At 41.8% G+C, this 22029-nt stretch overlaps 1 protein-coding gene across 9 annotated transcripts in view; it reads left to right on the top strand.

Moving 5' to 3' along the window:
- agrn (agrin) overlaps positions 1-22029 on the top strand; it is a 386496-nt gene that overhangs the window by 293374 nt on the left and 71093 nt on the right. For 8 of the 9 annotated variants that reach the window (XM_055024315.1, XM_055024310.1, XM_055024313.1 and 5 more), the window contains 8 exons: positions 839-981; positions 3335-3440; positions 7730-7849; positions 8244-8408; positions 12445-12588; positions 13778-13902; positions 14013-14118; positions 19734-20096. In XM_055024315.1, coding sequence (XP_054880290.1) covers positions 839-981; positions 3335-3440; positions 7730-7849; positions 8244-8408; positions 12445-12588; positions 13778-13902; positions 14013-14118; positions 19734-20096 — 1272 coding nt within the window. The remainder of the gene's footprint in view (positions 1-838; positions 982-3334; positions 3441-7729; positions 7850-8243; positions 8409-12444; positions 12589-13777; positions 13903-14012; positions 14119-19733; positions 20097-22029) is intronic. The other variant, XM_055024314.1, reaches the window with a different exon arrangement.

The following is a 22029-nucleotide window of genomic DNA, read 5'->3' as shown; positions in this document are numbered from 1 at the left end:
TCCGCTGGGCGTCTCTGGGAGCTTTTAGTTCCTTTTCTGAATGACAAATTAGTTTTGAATGAACTTTCTTCCTGCCTCATGAGCCTCTTGCCCCATCTGACACGCTTTCATACTCCTGTCTTCATGCGCATTCACCTAATCTCTCCTGGGACCACGCTGCAGGAGATGTTCGCAGCTTCAAAAGACGGGATCCTCCCACTTTCCTCATCTGCTCAATTTGTTGTTTTTAAACGAAACCCCAAAACCACATGCTCTCACATGTCTCTGTCCTTTTAATCCCTTTTAGGAAGAATAAAAATGCACAAAACAAGCAGAAAATGAAGGATTTTCATACTTTTTGCTGGCGACTCAATGAGTAGACTTTCCCTCGCTTTTAATGCAAGTGAACGACCTTTCAGGGTCACAGTTAAAGAGTTGCTGTAACAACTTTTCTCCAAGGTCTCAGGAGATAATTAAATTGAACAGAACACTGTGCAATTAGCTGCATTCTCATATCAGGAGGCAGGCACCCATAGAGCAGGGCGCCCGCCACTGAAAGGCCACAGATTCCCTCCCTTTTTTATTTCTGATTTAATCGAAATAAAAAGGACGCCTCATTGGAGGTGCATAGACGTCTAATCTATTTAGTCACCATCCAGCCTCAGCTGCACGGGGTCATTATTTTACACTAATAGCAGCAGCAGTTATTTTCATCTTTTCTCTTTTAGCATGAATGTTGAAATTTGGTCACTCAGGAAATTTTTGCATCATGTTGAACAAAAATATGTTTGTTCTGAAAAAAGTGATTTCAGTGTGTGTTTTATGAATGACACAGTGAGTTTTGTGTTTTCATTTGCAGAATGTGGCTCGGGGGCATCTGGCTCCGGACTGGAGAGCTGCGAACAGGAGCGCTGTATGATGTATGATGGGATTTGGAACGAGGACGAAGAGGATGAACGCTGCATCTGCAGCTTTAACTGTGAGAGCGTGCCACTCAACGAGGTACATCTTCCAGGAAAAGCAGGCGCTCACCTACAGGTTTAGACTGGTGTAGCGTTTTGTTTCTGGCGAGATTTAACCAGCTGTTCCAACAGTTGAAGTGTGAATCTAAATGTGTTGAGATCCTTTTCAGAAATCACAGTAAATAACAAACATGGAGATTATGAAATCAAATGTAATTAGATACATTTATTATTATCTTTTATTGTTATCTTTCTAAAACAAAGGGTTATATCATTTTTTGCCAAAGTTTAAGAAAACAAATCACCGTTGGTAAAAAATGACCTAAGCCATAATTTTAGGAAGGGTTATGCATGGGTTGTATAATATGTTGTTGGAACTGATTGAACAACATGTTTTCACTCCCAACTCGTCTATGGATGCATGGGCAGCGTCCCGATGCGTCACATGTTGACGCATCGGGAAAGATCCTCCAGGACTCTGAAGCCATGATGTTATCTTCATTTCTGCTACCCAGAGGATCTTTTAAATATAAAATAAAATTAACAAAATTGGTAAATCATAGTCTCATCAGTTGTGCACAAATTGTGTTAGAATGGACTCATCCTCTTCGTTCCCAGATTGTCAGTTTCGGAGACTTAGGAAGCGCTACAACATTCAATGAGAGCACCCAGAACGTCAACTATTGACGAGAAGGGGGTAGCCGGTGCGTCAACATATGATGCAGAGGGAACCTGCCCAATCCTACGCAAACCGTGTTCCATATTATTATGAAAGTGATGTTTTCTCAGATTTTCTTAAATGGTTAATGCAAATGATGGTCAGTATAAATTTCAAGTCATGAACTATTACAATATAAATACAATTTTGCTGAATAAAGCTCCCCATGGGAACAGTATCAAAAATAAAAAAACTCAAGATGCACTGTTCCAAATTATTCTATGCACAGCAGATTTTCTCAACATTTTATGGATTTTAAATATCTTCAAACAGTCATTGCGCAGCATTAAGTGGATGTCAGAATATCTTCCCAGAACTGCTGCTCTGGGAAGATATTCCCAGCCTCAGATCTTCTGCTGGAGGAAACTCCAAAGGTTCTCAATAGGGTCAGAGGTCAGAGGAGGATGGTGACCACACCATGAGTTTCTCCCCTTTTATGCCCATAGCAGGGCGTGACACAGTGGTATTCCTTGCAGCATGAGATGGTGCATTGTCATGCATAAAGATGATTTTGCTAAGGAAGGTACGGCTCTTCCCTTTGAACCATAATCAGTCAGAAAGTCCATATACTTTGCTGATCTCATTTTAACACCTTCAGGGACACTGAAGGGGCCCACCAGCTCTCTCTCTCTCTCTCTCTCTCTCTCTCCTCATGATTTTGGCCCAAAAAAATGACTCCAAGACCTCCTTCTGACGTCACAGCCGTGTTGTTGTCACCACCAGTCCACTACTGCGTCCATCTGGACCATCCAGGGTTGCACAGCAGTCATCAGTGAACAAGTCTGTTTGAAAATGAGTCTTCATGTACGGCTGGGCCCACTGCAAGCGTTTCTACTTGTCAGCTGGTTAGGGGTGGCCGAATAATAGGTTCATGCACCGCAAGCCTCTGGAGGATCCTCCACCTTGAGGTTCAAGAGGAACCAGCAGCTTCAAATAACTGTTTGCTGCTTTGTAAGGGCATTTTAACAGCTGCTCTCTTAATCCTTAATCTCTTAATTTGTCTAACAGAAAACTTCCTCATTATGCCTTTATCTGTACAAATCCATCTTTGTTCCGAATCAGCCACAAATCTCTTCACAGTACGATAACACTTCAGTTTTCGTTAAATATCTAATATTTTCATACCTTCTCATACGACACTACACTATGATGATTTTCCCTTTCCTATATTGCTTGAAACCTGTGGCCTGCTTAATAATGTGGAACATCCTTCTTAAGTAGATTTCTTTTAATTGAGCTCACCAGACAAACTAATCAAACAGCTCTCTGAAATTAATTATAGTGATTCAAAGAGCCCTGACACACAATATAATCTATAAATTTAATAGCACAACAAAAAATGTAATCTTTATGACGCTTAAATTCAATTTGCATAATAATTAGGAACACTGTGTAGACGAGTCAGAAGTGAGAACGTACTGGATTGAAACATATTAGATGCTGGGTTTTTTATGTAAAATGCCTCACTAATAACCTCTTTATGCTCATCCAAAAGTCTCCTCGAGTTGCATTTTATTAATCAGAAGTTCTGAGACTTTGAGAGGGAATCCATCGACATACGTTGGGTTGATGTGTGTTTGGTTTTTGAAAAGGTAAACCGTTTATTTATGTCTGACAAAAATAACTTGCCATCATGTCAGAAATCTCCCTGTCTGTATCTGCTCTCTCTCCGCAGGTCTGTGGCTCAGATGGGAAAACTTACCGGAATGAGTGTGAGCTAAAAAACACCAAATGTTTGGAAAGGAGGCTCTTGTTGATTCAGAGTCAGGGTCCCTGTGCAGGTCGGTGCTTCACACATAAACACATACAGTGATTGCAGGTTACTCCATCATCATTGTCGCTGTCATCCCATTTCTCCACTCATTCCCTCCATTGACAGGTTATCTCTCCTCCCAATATAATTCTGACATAATCTTTGTTGTCTCTTCTTTGTCAGCCCAGTTGCTAAAAGCTAATAAAATGTTGTAGATAATGCTTAAAAGTGCTTTGCCTTGTCTGCGTGATGCGCTCCAGGAATGTTCAGAATTTTAGTGAAACTGATGGTTCCTCTGGAGGCTGGTTGGTGTTAAAATCTTTCTCACGGGCCTGTGTGTGGAAGGAGCTGATTGCAGTAATGAGTCTTTTTTCTGTCTTGAAAGTCTGACAATTTAAACCATTAAACTTGACTGCTAACCCTGAGGATACCACTTTGCTCCACTTACACTAATATAAACAGCTCTTCTTTGCATGCAATAATGGCATTTACCCAGAGAGCTGATTGTCAGATCAGTGGCCAGGCCGCAAAGGTTAACCACCTTCCTCTCTATGGCTGTGTCAAATGAAGAGCTTTTGCTGGTAAAGGCGTTTGCAGAGCAAAAGACACTTTGGGGATTTTGTGTGATCACTCTGGATCCAAAAGAGAGGAGGATGGAGGGAGTTGAGCAGAGGGAGAATGAAGCAGCTCCCAGTGTTTCCACTAACATCCTTGCTGATTCTTCTTCCTCGTAAGCTGGCCTCCTTTGGGCTGACTGTCACGCTTCTCTACCCTCCATGGATAATCAATCCTCTTTCTGAACAGCCCTCTGTGTGTACCAGACCTATGGGCTTCTGCTCTATTGGCTCATGGATGAACTCACATCTGTGGGATTCTCCTGGCTTCCACATTAGTTATGTCAGGACCAGTTTTGATCTTGACCTTAAGTTCAGAAGCCAGAATCAGCCCTGGGTTTTAGTTGCTCTGATTTGTAAGAAAACTTCTTGACACTAACTTCAACTTTCCTAACAATTACAGCACCTTGTATGAAACAACAAATATTTGCTTATTAAGTTTAATTTATTTTACTGGAATTTTACCTGAAACCATAGCAGAAGACCGTAAAGTCAAATGAAAGACGACAACTGAACTTCAACATCTTTTAACCAGTGGTAGTCTCTCTTCGGCTAATCTGATAATAGCAGAGCTAATTTTTCATTTAGCACTTTTGCTAACTTTGAAAGCGTTTAGCGCACTTAGCTTCCCCTAATGCATTTTATCTGGACAAATTCTACAGCGCTAATTAACCCGGTTGTTTTATACACTTTCAGTTGAGTAACAACTGTGTTAAAGTTTTGCTTATTTGTTTTAAAATTCTTCAATTAGTCAGAGGCTTTCAGTCATGCTCTTATTTTGAAGAGGTGAAAACTGTTTACACAGTCGTTCTGTTTCCTCTCCTCACCAATGTTCCCTCTAAGCTGCTCCTGCGCAATCGTGCACTGCTCGCACATTCTCAGCGCACAAGAAAATCTAGGAAGCGCATAAAATAAAGTCCAAGGTAAAGTGGACATTGAGCTCAGACATCAGTTTGGACCAATAACATTTTTTCTGTACTACTTTGCGATCAACCTCAGTGAGTGAAAGGTGTCCAGCCAATGATACGATACGGTTCAGTTTCACTGCAGCCAATCATCACATGTTTTTTGTGTATGTGTCTTGGTCATATGCGCTGTGGCACAGTGCAGGTAAGAATAGTGCGGTGGAGTTAAGAGACGTGAAAGATAACACCTTATCACGCCTCAGTGGGACATCCCCTCACCAAAGTAAAAAAAAAAGTTATACACTTCTTTTAAGAAGTGCATTACTTTTTTCAAATGGCTGTCGGAGTTTGTGCAACTAGAAGAACAGTCCAGTGTACAGTTGAGGGACCGTGTCACCGTTGCCATTACTCTTTTTATGAGTAAGTGCTGTGATGCTCGTTTATCAGAGCATGAATTAAAGGAACGGTCTGCATTTGATATTGAAATGTTGAGTTCAAACTTTTGACTGGATAAGCAGACATTTGTACACTGGCAAAGAAGTATGAGGCCATTCTCCTCCACCCACAGATTATGGAGGCCATTAATAGTCATTTATACTGCATCACAAGCTACAGAAAACATTTCGTTGTGCAAAATGTGAATGTTTTAATATGAACAAACAGTTATGTCTGAAAGGTCTGATGTCTCATTTCTCACCCTGGCTGAAGCAGGACTCTTATAACATGCATCTCATGAACAGCAATGTTTGTTTTTTTGTTTTTTTTTTTTTTTCAATTTTAATTGGGCAAATCACTGAAATTAAAAGCAAACAACTGAAAATTGCTGATGTAATCTGATTCTTTCAATAAACCATGCGACTTTCTATGATCCCAGATTTATAACAGGTGTAATACTTGTGCATGGCCACGCCGTGCACACTGATGATGCCCACAGTGGTCCTCAGTGTGCTCAGGAAGTTTGTGTGTATACCCAGACACATTGACAATTAGAGGAAACATTGATCTTCACCTTCTATTTTTTTTTCAAACAAGAAACATACAGGAGGAAAATAAAAACAGTGAACAGAGAACGAAAGAAGTAAACATGAATGCAATACCTAGTATCACTCTAGAGAACATGTAAATTATGGAAAAAGTAAATTGGTCATCTTTCAGTGCCGATATGATTCAAACTGAAGGTAGCAATAGCTTCTTCAAACTAATGTTTATAACTAGTGCTACAGAGTTAACATAGGAAAGTTTTTAGTTAGTTCACTGGTATTGTTATGCATTTAACGTGTAAAGCTTACCTTGGAGCAAATTCCCCCCAAAGAAATTTCATCGCCTCCCTTTTGTAAAAATTTCTGCCAGCGCCCCCTGCTGTCCTCTGAACGCCCCCTGGCCAGGGTCAACTCTGCCACAGAAGGATTTTGCTTTGATTTTCTTACATCAAACTCAAATAATAAGTATCATTATTGGTGTCGATGTTGATATCGGCGATATGGGCCTGTATTTACTTTGTTTACCACTATATGAACATATAATGGTTTATAATTGTAGCGAGACTAAATCTAAAAAAGTTGAATCGTGATGAATTATCACTTTTATCATCCTGAAGTAATTCAGGTAATCTCTCACTGGTACCTGTCAGCTCAAATCAGGGTCAAGACATTCAATACAATCCAAAAACATGTCTGTCAGTTCTGTGGAAATGATAATATGTCCAGGAATATAAAAGATAGTTCTATACAAAGGAAATAAATGGAGTTGAGTTGGAAAATATGAAGGTAGTATTGCATGTCAAAGTCAGCAGCACTGTGCCAGACAACAGCTACTGCAGAGAAAACCAAGTACAGGGTGGAGGAATGTATGAAATTAAAAGTTCTCCTTGTCCTAATAGGCCGGGTGCAGATAGCTGAGTGCAGCGTTGGAAAGTGGCAAGTTAAATGAACTGTGTCCAAAGCTCATCTCTGGAGTGGGAAAGAGCTGGAAAAAAGGAGCGAGCCGAGTCATCACCATTAGGCTGTGGCTCATATCCACACCAGTAACAGTGTGATTTATGGCCGCCGTATCTCCAGCCTCCAAACTCCAAATTAGCAACATAAGAAAGGGAGATTGGTTGGGGAATAGAGAGAGAAAGAACCAGGCAGAACAGAGGGGTTCTCTGTTTTTTATCCACAAGTTCACTTTTCACTCAAATGCTTGGAGGAAAAGTTTAACGCTGGGCTTTTCTTTTTTCTTTTTCTGCCTTGGCTATTAAAAAATCCCCTCCGCCCCGCCACCTTTTCCCTCTTCCTATTGTGTTTGTTGTTAGCTGCCAGCTTCTGGAGGAAGGCCAGCGTGAGGAACACATTTGTTTCTATCGGGCTGAATGTAGCTCTGCCACGCTGGCTTGCCTGCTGCTGCAGACAAAAGAGGCAGAAGCAGCTTGGCACATCCCCTCACATAAGGAGGATGTGCCCCCCTTATGTGAGGGGAAATCTACATCTTTGTTTAAGATGTAGGTTTCCTGTGCAGCTCCACAGACAGGGACAAATGAAGACAACGTCCCTGCTGGTAGGTGGTAAATGTCAAATTCAGCAGGAAGGAATTGCTTCTTTTCACTAGAGGTAATAGCATCTCTTTCCCTTCCTGATGTGGAGCCATTGTAGTAAAACTAGAAGATAAACTTGTTACCTGGAAGCTGGTTCCAAGCCTCCTGGTTTCATATTTTTGAAAATAACTTTAATCTATTTAAATTGTTTTATATTTTGTCCAATAAATCTAAACTTCATCCATTTAAATCTTCCTCCATCTCTTCTTCATCCTTCCCTCCTCAGAGAATTATGTTACGTCTCCGACAGAGCTGACGGCGCCGCAGCACTGCGGCCTCTCTCCGTACGGCTGCTGCTCTGACAACATCACCGCCGCCTTAGGGCTCGGACAGGCCGGATGTCCCAGTAAGCCTTTCTCCCTCGGCCTGCTACATGTCTCATGCTGTCGAGCCGTGACGGCGCGTTGCCCTTGAGTTGCAGTTTCTGTAAGATTACAAGCAAAGTTGCAGAGTTGGAAGCTTTTCATCTTAATCCCAAGAATAATTATGATGATGCTGGTCTTTATCAACAGAAACAAATCTTTGCTCTACTGATGATCTCGACTCTTGATAGCGACACAGATTTAGGGAAAACTTGGCATCTTGCTGTAATCTTCAAGATGCTTCAAAGATAGGAAAAATGCAGATTTAGAAATAGAATATGCTGATGGATAGAGTTTCACATTAGTAAAGCCATGCATTTATGTGTAGCAAGGATTTAAAAAGCTGGAAAACACAGACTGTGCTGTATTTTTCCTCAGGTACCTGTCAGTGTAACGTCCATGGCTCCTACAAAGGCTCCTGCGACCCGACCAGTGGCCAGTGCTCCTGTAAGCCGGGGGTCGGCGGGCAGAAGTGTGACCGCTGTGAGCCGGGCTTCTGGAACTTCCGTGCCATCATCACTGAAGGCATGAGCGGCTGCACGCGTAAGGAGCCACTATTGGTCTCTATTTATATGATGCATGTTGTAGAGGAGGCTGAATCGACCCAAAATATTAGAGTATCTAAACCAAGGCGGTTCAGATTGATGCTGGTAAGATCTGTACTTTACTTTCAGATTCCCTTTTAAACGTTTTTAATTTTGAATCGTAGTTTCTTAGTCTGGTTAAAAATCAGCCTATCCTCTGCTTCGAACAATACTCAAAGCAGAGTGTAGTTTGCCGAAACTTGGTCTACGCAGAGCATAGCAGTTGTTTTTATTGAAAAACAACTTCTTGGACTGTTGAGGTTTTAAACTTTATCCAATCACAAAGGTTCAATGCTGTTAGCTTCCCAGAAGACGCCTGGTAATAGTTCCACTAATAGAGGAGATCATTTTGTGTTTAGCATTTTTGCTGACTTTGAAAACATTTAATGCACTTTCATTTGGCTAAATATATTTTCAGAATAAAGTCTAAAAAGCTAATTTACTGTTACTGTATAAACTTTCTGTTGAGTAAAGTTTGATATGTGTTGAAGTTTGGGAATCAACATGGTTGAAATTAGAGCTAGCTTTAGCATTAGCTTCCACTAGACCAGTGTTTCTCAACCTTTTTTGGGACAGCGCCCTGTCCTTCATCCAGGTCCTTCACCTCCCCCCATCAAAGAATCTACAAATATCCAACATTCATGGTTTGCACTGAATATTATTTTATTATTACTATTGTTGATGTTTTGATTTTTATGCTTGTTTCTGTTTTTATCATCAAAAATGATTTCCCAGAGAACTAACAAGCCATGTGAATAGAAATTATTTTTACAAGCGTCTAAGAAAAATACAATGGACATTCAAGTTGAAATGGGTAGACCTAACAGTAGCTAATCAGAGTGGACAAAAATATTCTTGTTCTGTCATTTTCTGATGTTAGTTGTTAAATCTTTCACAAAATGACCAGATAAAAGATGTACAACAATACAAGTTTAAAGTTTGAGCTATTTGCAAAAAACATTAAAACATGGATAGAACTGCAACTATATCCTAATCCTAACTCTTCTCTTCAGTGTTTCTGTCAGTTTCTGGTCGTCCAGCCCTGTGCTGCCTTCAGGAGAACGGGACATCAGAGTATCATTCATAAAATTTCACCAACATGGCATTTACTGTGTAAACCAGTGCTTTAAAACAAAAGTTCCAGATCCTTTTCATGCCATACAAATATGGGACAGAAACATGGATTATATCTATATACAGACCTGTCTATTGATTTACAGATTAATCGTTTTACTGGACAGAAATGACAAAGAAGGTTCTTAATCAATCCTAATGAGTCAAATTGAAAATGTCCTGGAGTCACTGAACAGCCTCATGATATTAACATTGACATAAGAAATGATACTGAAGAAATAAATATGTCCAATAAAATCTAATTAAAAGCAGAAATAAGTGATAAGCTTCTTACTGTTATTGTCTGTAAAATATATTTCTCCTTAATATTAGATGTGGTCCCAACACCCCATGGCACTTCAATAATGTTACTTTACCTTTAATCTGAAAACAGTGTCTGTTTATTCTTGCCATACAAATGTATTCTCCTGTATTTAATTGAGTTTTTTAGTTTATTCTTAAATTTTGTTTTACAATAATTTCCATTTAGTATTCTTTGATTAATATGATCATATTTTGGTTTATTGCTATGTCTAGTTTCTTTCCTGTTTTAAGGTTTATTTCATTGTTTGTATTGATTACCAGTAAGCTTCACTCATCACGTGCTGCGCCGCCTAATCCTCTTGTGTTTCACCTGATTTGCCCTCATATTGATTTTTCACTGTTCACCGCCGGATTCCCTGATCCTGAGTCACAAATAGTTTGTTACGTTCTACGTCTCGGTTCTCCTGTTTCAGAGTTTTGCGCAACTTGCACATTGTTTTGTTTCTTTTATACGGTGCGGAGCGATTGGGAAACTCGTATCGATGGAGAAAAACAGACTGATGAAAACCTTTCAATACAAGGACAAAATCCCGGGATACTGATGATTAAAATTCTAAATTGCGGTGGTACTACCGTTTCAGACCTGATCACTTACTGTGCTAATTTTAACGCTATAAAACCAACGCTCTTTGTGGTATCTGTCCTGAAATGACAGATATATTTTACCCAAGACGTCCAGGTAAGATGAATGAAGATGGTTTAATAACGAGTCCAGAAACACACAGTCCAAAACACCTTGCAGCTCGGCTGAGCGGAGACAGGGCTCAACGGCGGTAGCGATCAGGGTACACGAATGGACACAAACGTGGAGACGACCTAGGACAAAATGAGACGAGGACCCAACGAGGAACAAAGGACACAGGAGGGATTAAATACACAGAGGGTAATCACAAAGACGAGACACAGCTGGGAGTGATAGAGGGGAAGGCAGGACAACGAGGAGACTCAATGCACAGAAAAACACAGAACATGACAGTATCACCATTGGAGGGATTTCTTTATTTAACTGAGTTCATTTTTCAGATGGATACACAGTGAGTAAGTACATCATGAGTTTAGTAATTACATAAGAGCGATACTCTGTTGTCCTTCCATGGAAGCAGGCAGCATCCTGACAGACGATAAAACATTTTTTAATATAAGTTGGTGCTTTGATAAGATCACATTACGACCAAAACATATGTCCAAACATCCTCAATAAAACATAAAATATTTGAAAATCAGACAGCAGACAAGTGAATCACAGTAAAGTCATCAGCCGTTGTAACCCTGAACTGATGGTGAAGTTACTAGTAGCAGGAGCCTGGAGCTGCACCAAGAAGCCATCAAACACTGAAGAGACGAAGAGATGCCATCGGTACAATTGCAGCCAAGCATGTTTTAATCTTACACAATACAGTTTTAGCAAGTTGCTCAAAGTCTAAACTGGTATTGTTATGCATTTAACGTGTAAAGCTTACCTTGGAGCAAATTCCCCCCAAAGAAATTTCATCGCCCCTTTTGTAAAAATTTCTGCCAGCGCCCTGCTGTCCTCTGAACGCCCACTGGCCAGGGTCAACTCTGCCACAGAAGGATTTTGCTTTGATTTTCTTACATCAAACTCAAATAATAAGTATCATCATTGGTGTCGATGTTGATATCGGCGATATGGGCCTGTATTTACTTTGTTTGGATCGATACTAAAATATGACCTGTTGCACATTGTAAGCTTGTTACTTTGAACAGCTTCTGAAATAGCCTGTAGATCAGAATTTTGTACGATGGGACCATAAGCTCTTGTGTAGAATAGAAATGAGAGAATTGAAGTCTATAAACTCCAAACGCAGCATCTACTTTCTTGTCGGAACCTCTGGAACATGGAGGACACGAATCTCTGAATCTCATCATTCCCGTGCGTGAACCGTAAATTCACTTTAATAGACAAACAGGAGGAGCTGCTTGCTGCATTTTACAAGATTGATTTTCTGTTGTGTCCTTTAGCGCTGTCAAAACTGGATTGAATAAACTGTTTCCATTTGTATGCGGGTGGCAGTGTGAGGTTGGGACCTGCTTGTTTGTCTCGATGTAACGCGATATGCTGAGCGGCTTCGCTGATGCCGTACTGGAGGACACCCGCTGCTGGAGCCATGGAGCAGGAAGCCCGCAGGTGTGTCACCTGTGGCCTGACCTTTAACAAGGTTTAGTCAGCATAGGCAGAAAGCAAAACAGAACACCAGTCACAGCTTCAGCAGGAGGGAGGAGCAGGGAGAAAAATAATCACATCATTGATTCTAGGAACATGATGGGCATGATGTCCTTCCCCGAGGTTATTGTTTTAAGTTGGTCTTACACGCTCCTTCTCCTCCTCCCACTCCTCCCCTCTGTGAACCCCGAGGCAAGTTGAACTGTTCCCAACCCCTCAGTCGGAGACAAACATGTATCTTTAAAGCAACATGCTCGGGCTAAAATGCTCCAGACTCGCTTTGTTTGTCTACCGCTCTAAGCGACGGCCGATCTGCCCGTCATCAGCACTAATCAATTATCTAATCATGCCTCTTTTTTTGTTTTTGGAATTTCAGCGTGCAGCTGCGATCCCACCGGTTCGGTCCGGGATGATTGTGAGCAGATGTCGGGCCTGTGCTCCTGCAAAACAGGGATGAAAGGCTTGAAGTGCAACGTGTGTCCAGATGGAAGCAGGATGGGCATGAACGGCTGTGACCACGGTAATAAGCAGAGGCGTCCACAGACATTTGGGGGGGCTGGTGCCCATTGGTCACTAATATTAAAGCTGCAGGATGTAAATAAAAAATGTTTTTGTTATTACTGATTAATACTACGGTGTCTAAAAACAGAGAAAAAGATTTGAGAAGGGCTCCTTTTGTCCACAGCAACAGAGAGCAGGTGCTCCAGCACCATCTCGTGTCTGTCTGGTAATAAGAGCGATAATAAATAATGATGAATGCAGACCAGGCTCCCGGGGCCTCCCAGAGTCGCTCCATTGCTCTGAAGAGCATTTCTGTCTCTTATCTGATTTGTGGAAAAGCTTTAAAGCAGCCACTCTTTCTTCATCTCTTCTTCACATCCATCAGCTTTATTGGCAGAGCAGGAAGTGGCTCCGGGACGGCTAATCAATAGTGATTAGGGAAATAGTGAAGTGTACAAAAGGCCCATGGACAACATATTACCCATTGATATTTCTATTTGTCTGCATCTTGTTGGACCATCTCCAGCGCTCACATGTTAGATCTGTGTGTCAGCACTATTGATTGCTTTTGATTAAAAATGCAAACCCACCCTGGCGATTGCACTGAATTAAAAAAAAGGAAAACAGTTGAAGGAAAGGTTAGCTCCTGCTGAGAGCCTGCAGCTCCTTGATTAAGATTCACCATCAGACATCGACTGGAAGTCAAACGCTTAATGAAGCCGGCAGTCCCACCTCACTGCCACACACACTGCTGGGTACAGAGACAAGGTACTCAGAGGGTATGACACAGTAAAGCATAAGGTGAAGCTGTAATAATGGAATGCACACACACACACACACACACACACACACACACACACACACACACACACACACACACACACACACACACACACACACAGACAGGATGCCTGGCAGTTTCACTTGATCAGCAAGGATGTAACTTTGTGGGGAACAAACTGCCAGCAATAACATCATTTTTCATGCGAACAATTTATATGATAAAATAATTAAACACCATTCTTTTAAAAGCTGCAGCATTTGTTAGATTTAAAACAGATGAAAGAAGCGAGTTTCCTTATTCTTCTAAAGAAAAAGATTTTTCATTCTCATGTCATGATGGAAGAGTAGAACATAGCAGTCATTGTATTGTTGCTCACCTCTGTCATCAGGATGTTGCAGTAAGAAATCAAACCTGTCCTCCACAGGCCCTGATGCCCCAACATCTTGTGAAGAGTTGCTCTGCAGTTATGGAGCCACCTGCCTGGAGGAAAATGGCCAGGCCCACTGTCAGTGCCCGCCACCTGACTGCGACTTAAGAAACAAGACAAAGGTACGTCTTCCAAAGCGGCTAGGGGTTTGATCTTTTCAGGATTGCCGGCGGTCCAGGGAGCTAACGTGTGGCTCAGCTGCTGTCCCTCTATCTCTGTTACTCTGGTGCAGGTGTGCGGTTCAGATGGGGTGACCTATGCTGACCAGTGCCAACTGAGGACCATCGCCTGCAGACAGGACAAGGACGTTAGCGTGCAGCACTCTGGACAGTGCACAGGTGAGCCTGGGTGATTCCTCTATGCATCACCCTGCGCGTCAACCAGCTGCTGCCAGGCTGCACTCAGCAGATAATGAGCATCGCTGTTGGAGCCCTGCTGTATTCGCACCACTCCAGCTTTCTGTCTCACAGATTGTAATGACAAACACTGAAAGTTAATTTTAGCGCATACACTTACTGTCCACAACATTAGGTACACTTAGTTTCGAATGCAAATAGGTAATCAATCAAATCTTACAGTTAGCCTCCTGGAGGAGACAACTTGCTGGAGTTTAGACAAAGGTTCTGGATGTTAGAAAGTGACTCTCAACTTATTACAACTCATCTAGACAGAGTCCAATCTGAGATTCTCTTGTTGGCCCCCTGAGTGAAAGTTTGTTTGTGGCTCCGCCCTAAACCAGTTTCTGATGCAGGTTAGCATGCCCAGTCAGTGGGGCCTGGCTGTGTATTTAGCAGAATGTCTGTCTGGGTTTAGTTGCCATCTGATTTGCAGCTTGTGGTTTAGTGGTGCAGTAAAGGGTGACAGCATCTAATCGTCTCTAATCACAGGCTGAAATGCATGAGATGTTGAAAGTGGATTGATTTATTTTTCGCTGCTGAATGTTCATCTTAGAGTGATGCTGTGGTGCAGACGTCTCCCAGAATCCATCCTGCCTTTCACTGTTTTGTGCCATATTATCGGGGTTTGTTAAGGTGCTTGAAATCCTTGAAAATGTTTGAATTTCAATTGGGTATTTTCAAAATATGGAAATTTTGGGTTTCCAAATCAAGTCTTGAAAAGTGTTTGATATTCAAACTGCACTGTTTTATCATGAAGTGATGATCTTGAATGTTGAAATCAGATATTTTTATAAAAAAACAGACACATTTTTCCTCTCTGTCTGAAGTTAAGTCAGACCAAACTTTTCTTCTTTTAGGTCAAGTAGAATTAGCATGTGATCAGTGTTTGACACATTTGTAAATCTATGCTGTGAAGAACTCAGGCAGCTTTGAAGCTTAAAGAGGGTCCAAAAAATCAACACAACTGAGGATCCAGTCCAGCACTAGAAAGGTGTACCTTATAATGTGGCCAGACTTTGGACTATGATATATTTTCTGTGTTACAGCTAAGCCTGTTACCATGAATGTTACTTGACAATAAATTGTCCCAGAAATTGTGTTAAATGTCAATATTGTTATTGGAAACCGTTTTCAAATCAAGGTAAAGGCATAATAATGGAAGCTTGTGCTCTCACTGGCTAATAAACTACATTTGAAAGAACAATATTGATCTGCTGTTAGTTTATATTGTCATTTATTGCAACAGGCCCAGCTATAACACATGAATTCCTGTCAAACTGTGGCTGGGAATCCTCTGGCTTCGTTATGCTAAATCTTTGTCAGAGTGTGGTTGAACATGTAGAACACATGTGTAGGGTGGTGATGGGGGTAGGTGGGTGAGGGGAGGTAGCTCCTGCTCTCTCAGTCCAGATGTTGATGGACATTGTTTGGATCGCTGTAAGGGGTGCTGGAATGGCGCCAAGGCTGCAGCTTGCATGGAGAGTGAAGATGTGGCACAGCTGCCAGCTTGGATCTCAACAGGAATCTAGAAAAGAAACGCAGCCAGCTGTGTGTCTGCCAAGTGTGTGAACGCTTTGTGGGGGAAAAATGTTCATCCCCCTCATCATCGTAGGGCACAGACCAAGTGACCCAAAAGTGTCAGAGATGGCTTTTTCACCAGACCCAAAGTTAGGACCGTTTCCAGTGGAGGTGAGCATGCCATGGTGGTCTAGGACCGGCTGGAGTTTTGGGAGCACGGAGAAAAAAAATAGAAACTGGTAATTACACATCCAGTGCCGTGGGTGGGTTCAGCTATGATAGGAGCCAAAATCCAGTCTAGTTTCTGATTCCTCTGTTGCCTGACAATGGAGACGTGGTAAGTGAGTTATCTCTCACTTAGCATAGTGGCACAGGGATGGATGCCGTCTGCGTGCCGTTTCCCTCCATCCAGCCCTGAGGAGACGGTGAGGAGCAGAGGATCTGCTCATGTCTCCAATGGGAAGCGGTAGCACCGCAGGTTGCTGCTGTCGGATCTCCAGCTCATTTCAACTACGGCTGGCTGCGAATTAGCATTTTGCTCTGCCCATTTCCACACCGCAGCGCTGCCCGCTTTCTCTGTTCCCCCACGCCGCCTCCAGACGCGTGGCTTTGCAACGCACTAATGTCGTCTGAGGTCTGAGGATATTGATCCTCTTACATCGCTTCATCGTGTCACTGGAGACACTGGTGGAAAATAAAACATTAAAATGTTGTGAGTAAAATGTTCAAATGTTTGGGAACTAGCCTCTGTAGTCCAAAAGCAGCCCTGTGGAAGAGGGAACTGGAAACCTCAGAGTACAACCTACAGTAAATTCAAAATGCGGTTCTCAACTTATAATTTGATCAATTTATTATAGATAAATTGATTTTAAAACTGACTTGGTCTTATGTGGAGGTATAATTGTCCCACCTTGTTAGATCAAGAAAGAATTGAGACCAACCACATTTAATTTCATTAATAACTCCCAGGTAGGGCTGGACAATAAGTCAATAACAATATATAAGTGATCAATATTAATAGGTAATACATTGATAGAATTTTCCCACCATTCTGGGAGATGTAGGCAGAAGAAAAGCCTTTAACTGGTCAACCTCTCATGGCTAGCTGAAAAAGGTTGATAACATCCATTCATTCACTGGTTGCCCAGCAACAGGCTGCTGAGTAACTTGTGCAGCAACAGTTTCATGTTTTCACACCAAGCCTCTTAATTAATTAGATCAACAACAATGATGTGGAGTGAAAACTGAATAAAACAGTTTATTCTCAACTGTTTTATTCATATATTCCATATATACTTAAAACAAAAAGTAATCAACAATTATCGACTGATATGAGACGCTTACATCGTGATACATTTACTGGCTCCTTGCTGCCAGACATGTGGAAGTCATTTAAAGTGACCCTGTCTGACAGCATGGAGTAGGCTGAGAGCTCACAAAGCACCACAATCTGCTTCGATCAGAATCCAAGAGCAGATGAGAAACAAAGTCACAGGCATCCATCAGTCTGGAGAGCTCAGAAAGACACAGAATCCTGCAAAAAATACTCCAAAAGCACATTCAGTTAAACAATCTAAAAATCCTCAGTGGAGGCTGAATTAAAGCAATTCTGCTCACAAAAAAAGGTCAAAATTCTTCCACAGTGACGTATAAACCTTATTATGCTGAGCTTATAATGGCAAACAATTGTTTGTGTTGAAATTCCTATAAAACAAATGAGGTTTTCTTGTCAAATTAAAATACAAATCCAGTGGTATTCATATTTAATTAATCCAAAACTCAAAGTTATCTTAGAAATCCTGTAAATTAGAGTCGCAGCCACAGCGGCAGCCTCCGGTGGGGAGGCATTTGCACCGATGAGCAAATCACTGCTGGAAGAAGACGATCAGTGGGTTACCACCGGCCCCGCCTCTCCCATCTGTCGGTGTCACCTGTAGGTTTGCGGAGCATTGGCAGGAGCGGCGGACATATGCTGCTTACAGCCCTCATGTTGCGTGTTAGCTCGGGCTCTGCTGATTCCTCCATCCTTCCTTCATGTTGGGAGTTTATCTCACGTTGTTCAAACCCGATTTCTGTTCTGACTTTTCACCTGCTGCTACCATTTTAGCCCTTTTTGTTGTTTGATTTCAACAGTCTAGGGGTTGTTCAACTTTCCTTGGTGGGTTTCCTTGCCTCCTGACATTGTGAGGATTTAACAACCACCTTTCAGTAATAATATGGTAGAAAGCATGCTGAGAACACAGCGGTTCTGTTTCTTTCTCTCTGCCCTCTAACATTACCGTCCATTGTTCTTCCCAGAGGAAGCAAAGCAGCAGAAACAGCTAAATGGACTGGTAAATCTGACGTATCTGCTGAGACTTCTGGGATCTTTCAAACAGGTGCTTATCTCTGCTTATCCCACATCATGAAGTTCACTACTGATATCCCACAAACATTTTTCTCTGGATCCATGCATCCCCTGGACGCTGAGCTTGGCACCTGACTGACAGGTGTATCCGAGGGGAAAGGCACGCCATGCCATCTTTCTTGGCGATAGCATCAACACTCTTTGAACTGAATCTCTCCCACCAGCAGTTATCTGTGCAGCTCTTAAAGCCGTCTCTCTGAGGCATTCTGCTGTCTCTGTAGGTATCACATTTCACACCTCGGTAAATAATTGCCGATCAACTCTGTGATAATAGTGCTGTAATTAAGTCTTACACATACTGTAGTGTTAGGCGAATCCTAATGAGGTGGAAATCTACAGAGCTGGTTTTCTCCCATCCTCTGGCCAAGACGCTTCTACTCTCCCGGGATGTGAAGTAGAAAAATAACAATGTTGTCACTCCTTTCCTCAGCACGCCAACCGCTCGTCACCCTCTGGAGTTTTTGTCCTATTTATCGTTCTTTCATCGCAGACAGTTTGTCCTTTTGCACCTGAGCTTTTTTGCATTGGTAATGATGGTCTCTTTACACAGAGGTTCTCCTCTTCCTCCTCATTTGGAGTTATTTATTTTTGTTGTTGCATACGCGTTTGTGTGCACGTGTTGACAGCGGCACGTTAGCGGTGCCGTTGATGGCGGCTGGAGCTCTCTGCAAGCAGCAGCCTGCCATCTTTGAAGTCAGAGCAAACCCAGCTTTTTTGCCCCATTTCTATCAATCATTCATCACCGTAGGCACTGACTGTTGGTGATTAAAGCTTTGCTACTGCAGGGCAGCACTTGAATTTGGATATATAATTCATAGGCTTGCACACGATGCTGCACGTAGGTCTTCTGCCTACCTATACAAGCATAAATACAGAAATAGCGCATTTGAGAGCTGGAGAAACTAAACTCATGTAGTTCAGTCTGTCTCCCTCAGATGCATGTCCTTGCAAACATTCTGGATTTCTTTCACATTTTGTCACAACTATAAAATATAATGCATTACCATAAGACTATAGACTTAACACATAATGATCAACAAAAAGTCTGGGTGGAAAGCAGCGTCGGGCACACAGACTCTTTTTTTGTCAAGCATGTTTGCCAACTTTGAAAACATTTAGCATACTTAACTTTGCATAAATACATTTTCTACAATAAAGTATATTATTGTTTCTACAATAATAATAAATCTACAATAAATAGATTTATTTTTTCTTATAAAACTAGCTGATCTAGTTTTATAAGCTTTTAGCACAACTAATGTCTCAGCTAGCAGTGCCTACCACTGATGGTGACACCTTGAGTATAACCTTTTCCTTGGTAAAACATGGCAGAATTATTCTGTGGGAATAGTTTTCTGCTGCAAGGAAAGTTCATTGGAAATCTAATAAAATAATTTCATGTGAATAAAAGTGGAAACAAAAACTCCCAGTGTTGCAAGACTGAGCTGAGAGATAAACTTTCATCCGTTGTTGTGTTGTGTTTTTGTGGTTTTATTGGTAAGCCTCGCTAGAAGACAGAGACTTTCATCCGGTTTCTTTAAGGTTTTATTAAAAGTGAAGCAAAATCAACCATTCCCATCTTTGCTCAGCCATTCATCCATTCCTTGCTTCCTCCCCTTCCCTTCACCAGAAAACATCTCTGACGCGGCAGACCGACCCACCTCCAACCCTCCGCCCACCACCACCGGCCCAGCCTCAACGGCCGTCATCACTACCACCCCCGATCCCTTCATCTCTAACATGGTGTACGCCATCCCGCCTCCAATGACGGCCCAGCCGGCATCCATGGAGCCGCCTGACACCACCGCCGTCTTTTCTTCCACCTCCTCCCCCGGCCGCGTTCCATCCAACCGCATCCAGTCATCCGCCACCTCGGGCCCTCTGGAGGGCTCGGGCAGCGGCGACCCGAGCGGTGACGAAGAAGAAGAGGAGGATGGACGGGATGTTGGTAGTGGCGTCCAGTCGGAGGCCAGCGGTTCAGACGATTCTGGCGGTAAATCACTGCTTTTCACTTCATTCTCCATAATCCTGTTAGGTGGGAGGTTGGGTTTATCTGCAGGGTTTGGAAAAATTCAGAATCAATCATTAGCTGACATCATAACGCATTCATGCCATCATCTGTTAATTAGGAACTAAAACTAGGAAGCAAGGCTTGTGTAATTGTATGCAAATAGGTTTTGCTGGAGAAAAAAACTTCAAAACCAGACAGATAAAGAGAGGAAATCTTCACATTGCTGTTATTCTCGTTTTTTTCACTTATAGAAGACATATATCTCCATTTCAGAAAGAAAGTATTTGCGTGGTTCACTGTAGCGCCATCACCTGCTGTCTTTTTCCCCTCCTGCCCCCTCAGCAGCTTCACAGAGTAAAGTCAGGCTCTGTAAAATACACTCCCAGCACCACAGATAGAAGAGAGCGCTGGGCCGAGTCTGTGGATCTCTGGAGCATGACCCGACAGACTCCAGAGATCCACAGATCCAAGGTCCAGCTGCGAGTGCTTGCAGCGCCATTGCTCCTTGTCACATGACGAGTCTAGCCTCCTGACTGTAGCATCCAGCTGTTGCTTTTCCAGCCTAGGCTTTCCAATTAGACCTTCTTTTTTCTTTTATTCTTTCCTGATGTTGGCTCTCATCCATCCATCAGCCTGGTTTGGCGGCTCGCAGTGACAGGACAGGCCTGATGGAGTGGCGCTGTGCTTCCTCCATGCTGTTGACCAGCGGCTGAGCGGCGAGCAGGGAGCTGCTGTGAGGCACAGGGTGTGTTCAGTGGCTCTGCAGCTCAGGCTATACGTTAGAATATCATGCAAAGTCGGATAGTTCACCAACCGAAATATTTATAGATTAATTCCATACAATGTTTGAAATGCTCTTTGATGTTGATTATTATGATGTTTCACTTACAGATAACAAAATATGACTCTTACATTCAGAATATCACATCAAACCATTTAAAAAAACGTTTAACATTGAGAAATACGGTCTCGATGTAAAAGTATGTTTAACACCTGCATAAAGGTTATTTTACAAAATACTTTTAATCTGACCACCTGGCCTCACCTGAAAGCATATTTTCATTTATTTAATCTTACTCTATGCATATGTATTTATAGTGCCTTGCAAAAGTAATCATACTTATCGAAGGTTTAAATTTTATAACTTCAAACTGCATCAGGATTTTTCTATTTCTGTGACGTAGAAATTGAAGTGAAAGGAACATTTAAAAATAGAATCTGCTGTAATTGTTTTAGAGTTTGGCTGAATGTTTCCATCATTCTGTGCGTCTAGAGACTGAAACATCAACCTAATTCATCGGACTGTGACCTCTGACCTGTCAGTGGCTCCTAATAACTTTGTTCAGTAATCTAACAGAACTGAGCAGAGCTTTTTATAATATAAAGTAAAAAATAGGCATTCATTTATTTATTTTTTTTGCTGCAGATTTTAACAACAGAATGAAACAATGGCATCTGGAGTTTTATTTTGTTGTTTTCAATTATTTTATGTTTTCAGGCTGAAACCAATAGGCTTTTTAAAAATATTTTTCCAAAACCAGACAGAAGAAACTGACGTTTTTATGGCTTTCTTTGAACAATAGTTTTTCTTGTCCTGGTCCCCTCATCTTTGTTGACCAGAGCTGAGAATTTTCCCCCTGACCTGACCTGTCTGCTGTGGTCCTTCATGATGCCATTTATTCTCTGACCAACATGGGATAGGTGACAGGCCACTTCTGAAGACAGAAACTAAATATTGTTAAAGGAGCAGTATTACGCTTTTCAGTAGTTAGTTATGAAAAAGCCATATCAAATATAAAACAAATTTCAATTTGTAATTTAATGCCTTGAAATTGGGCCTCTGTCACTGTAACCCTTCGGAGTTCAGGTACCTGTGGTCGTTTTTGACAGATTTTTTATTTTACCTTAATGGAAA

This window comes from Poeciliopsis prolifica, unplaced genomic scaffold, assembly GCF_027474105.1.
Source record: "Poeciliopsis prolifica strain line A6 unplaced genomic scaffold, Auburn_PproV2 SCAFFOLD118, whole genome shotgun sequence".
In the NCBI taxonomy this organism is placed as follows: Eukaryota; Metazoa; Chordata; class Actinopteri; order Cyprinodontiformes; family Poeciliidae; genus Poeciliopsis; species Poeciliopsis prolifica.
This window is presented reverse-complemented; position numbering and strand designations above follow the sequence as displayed.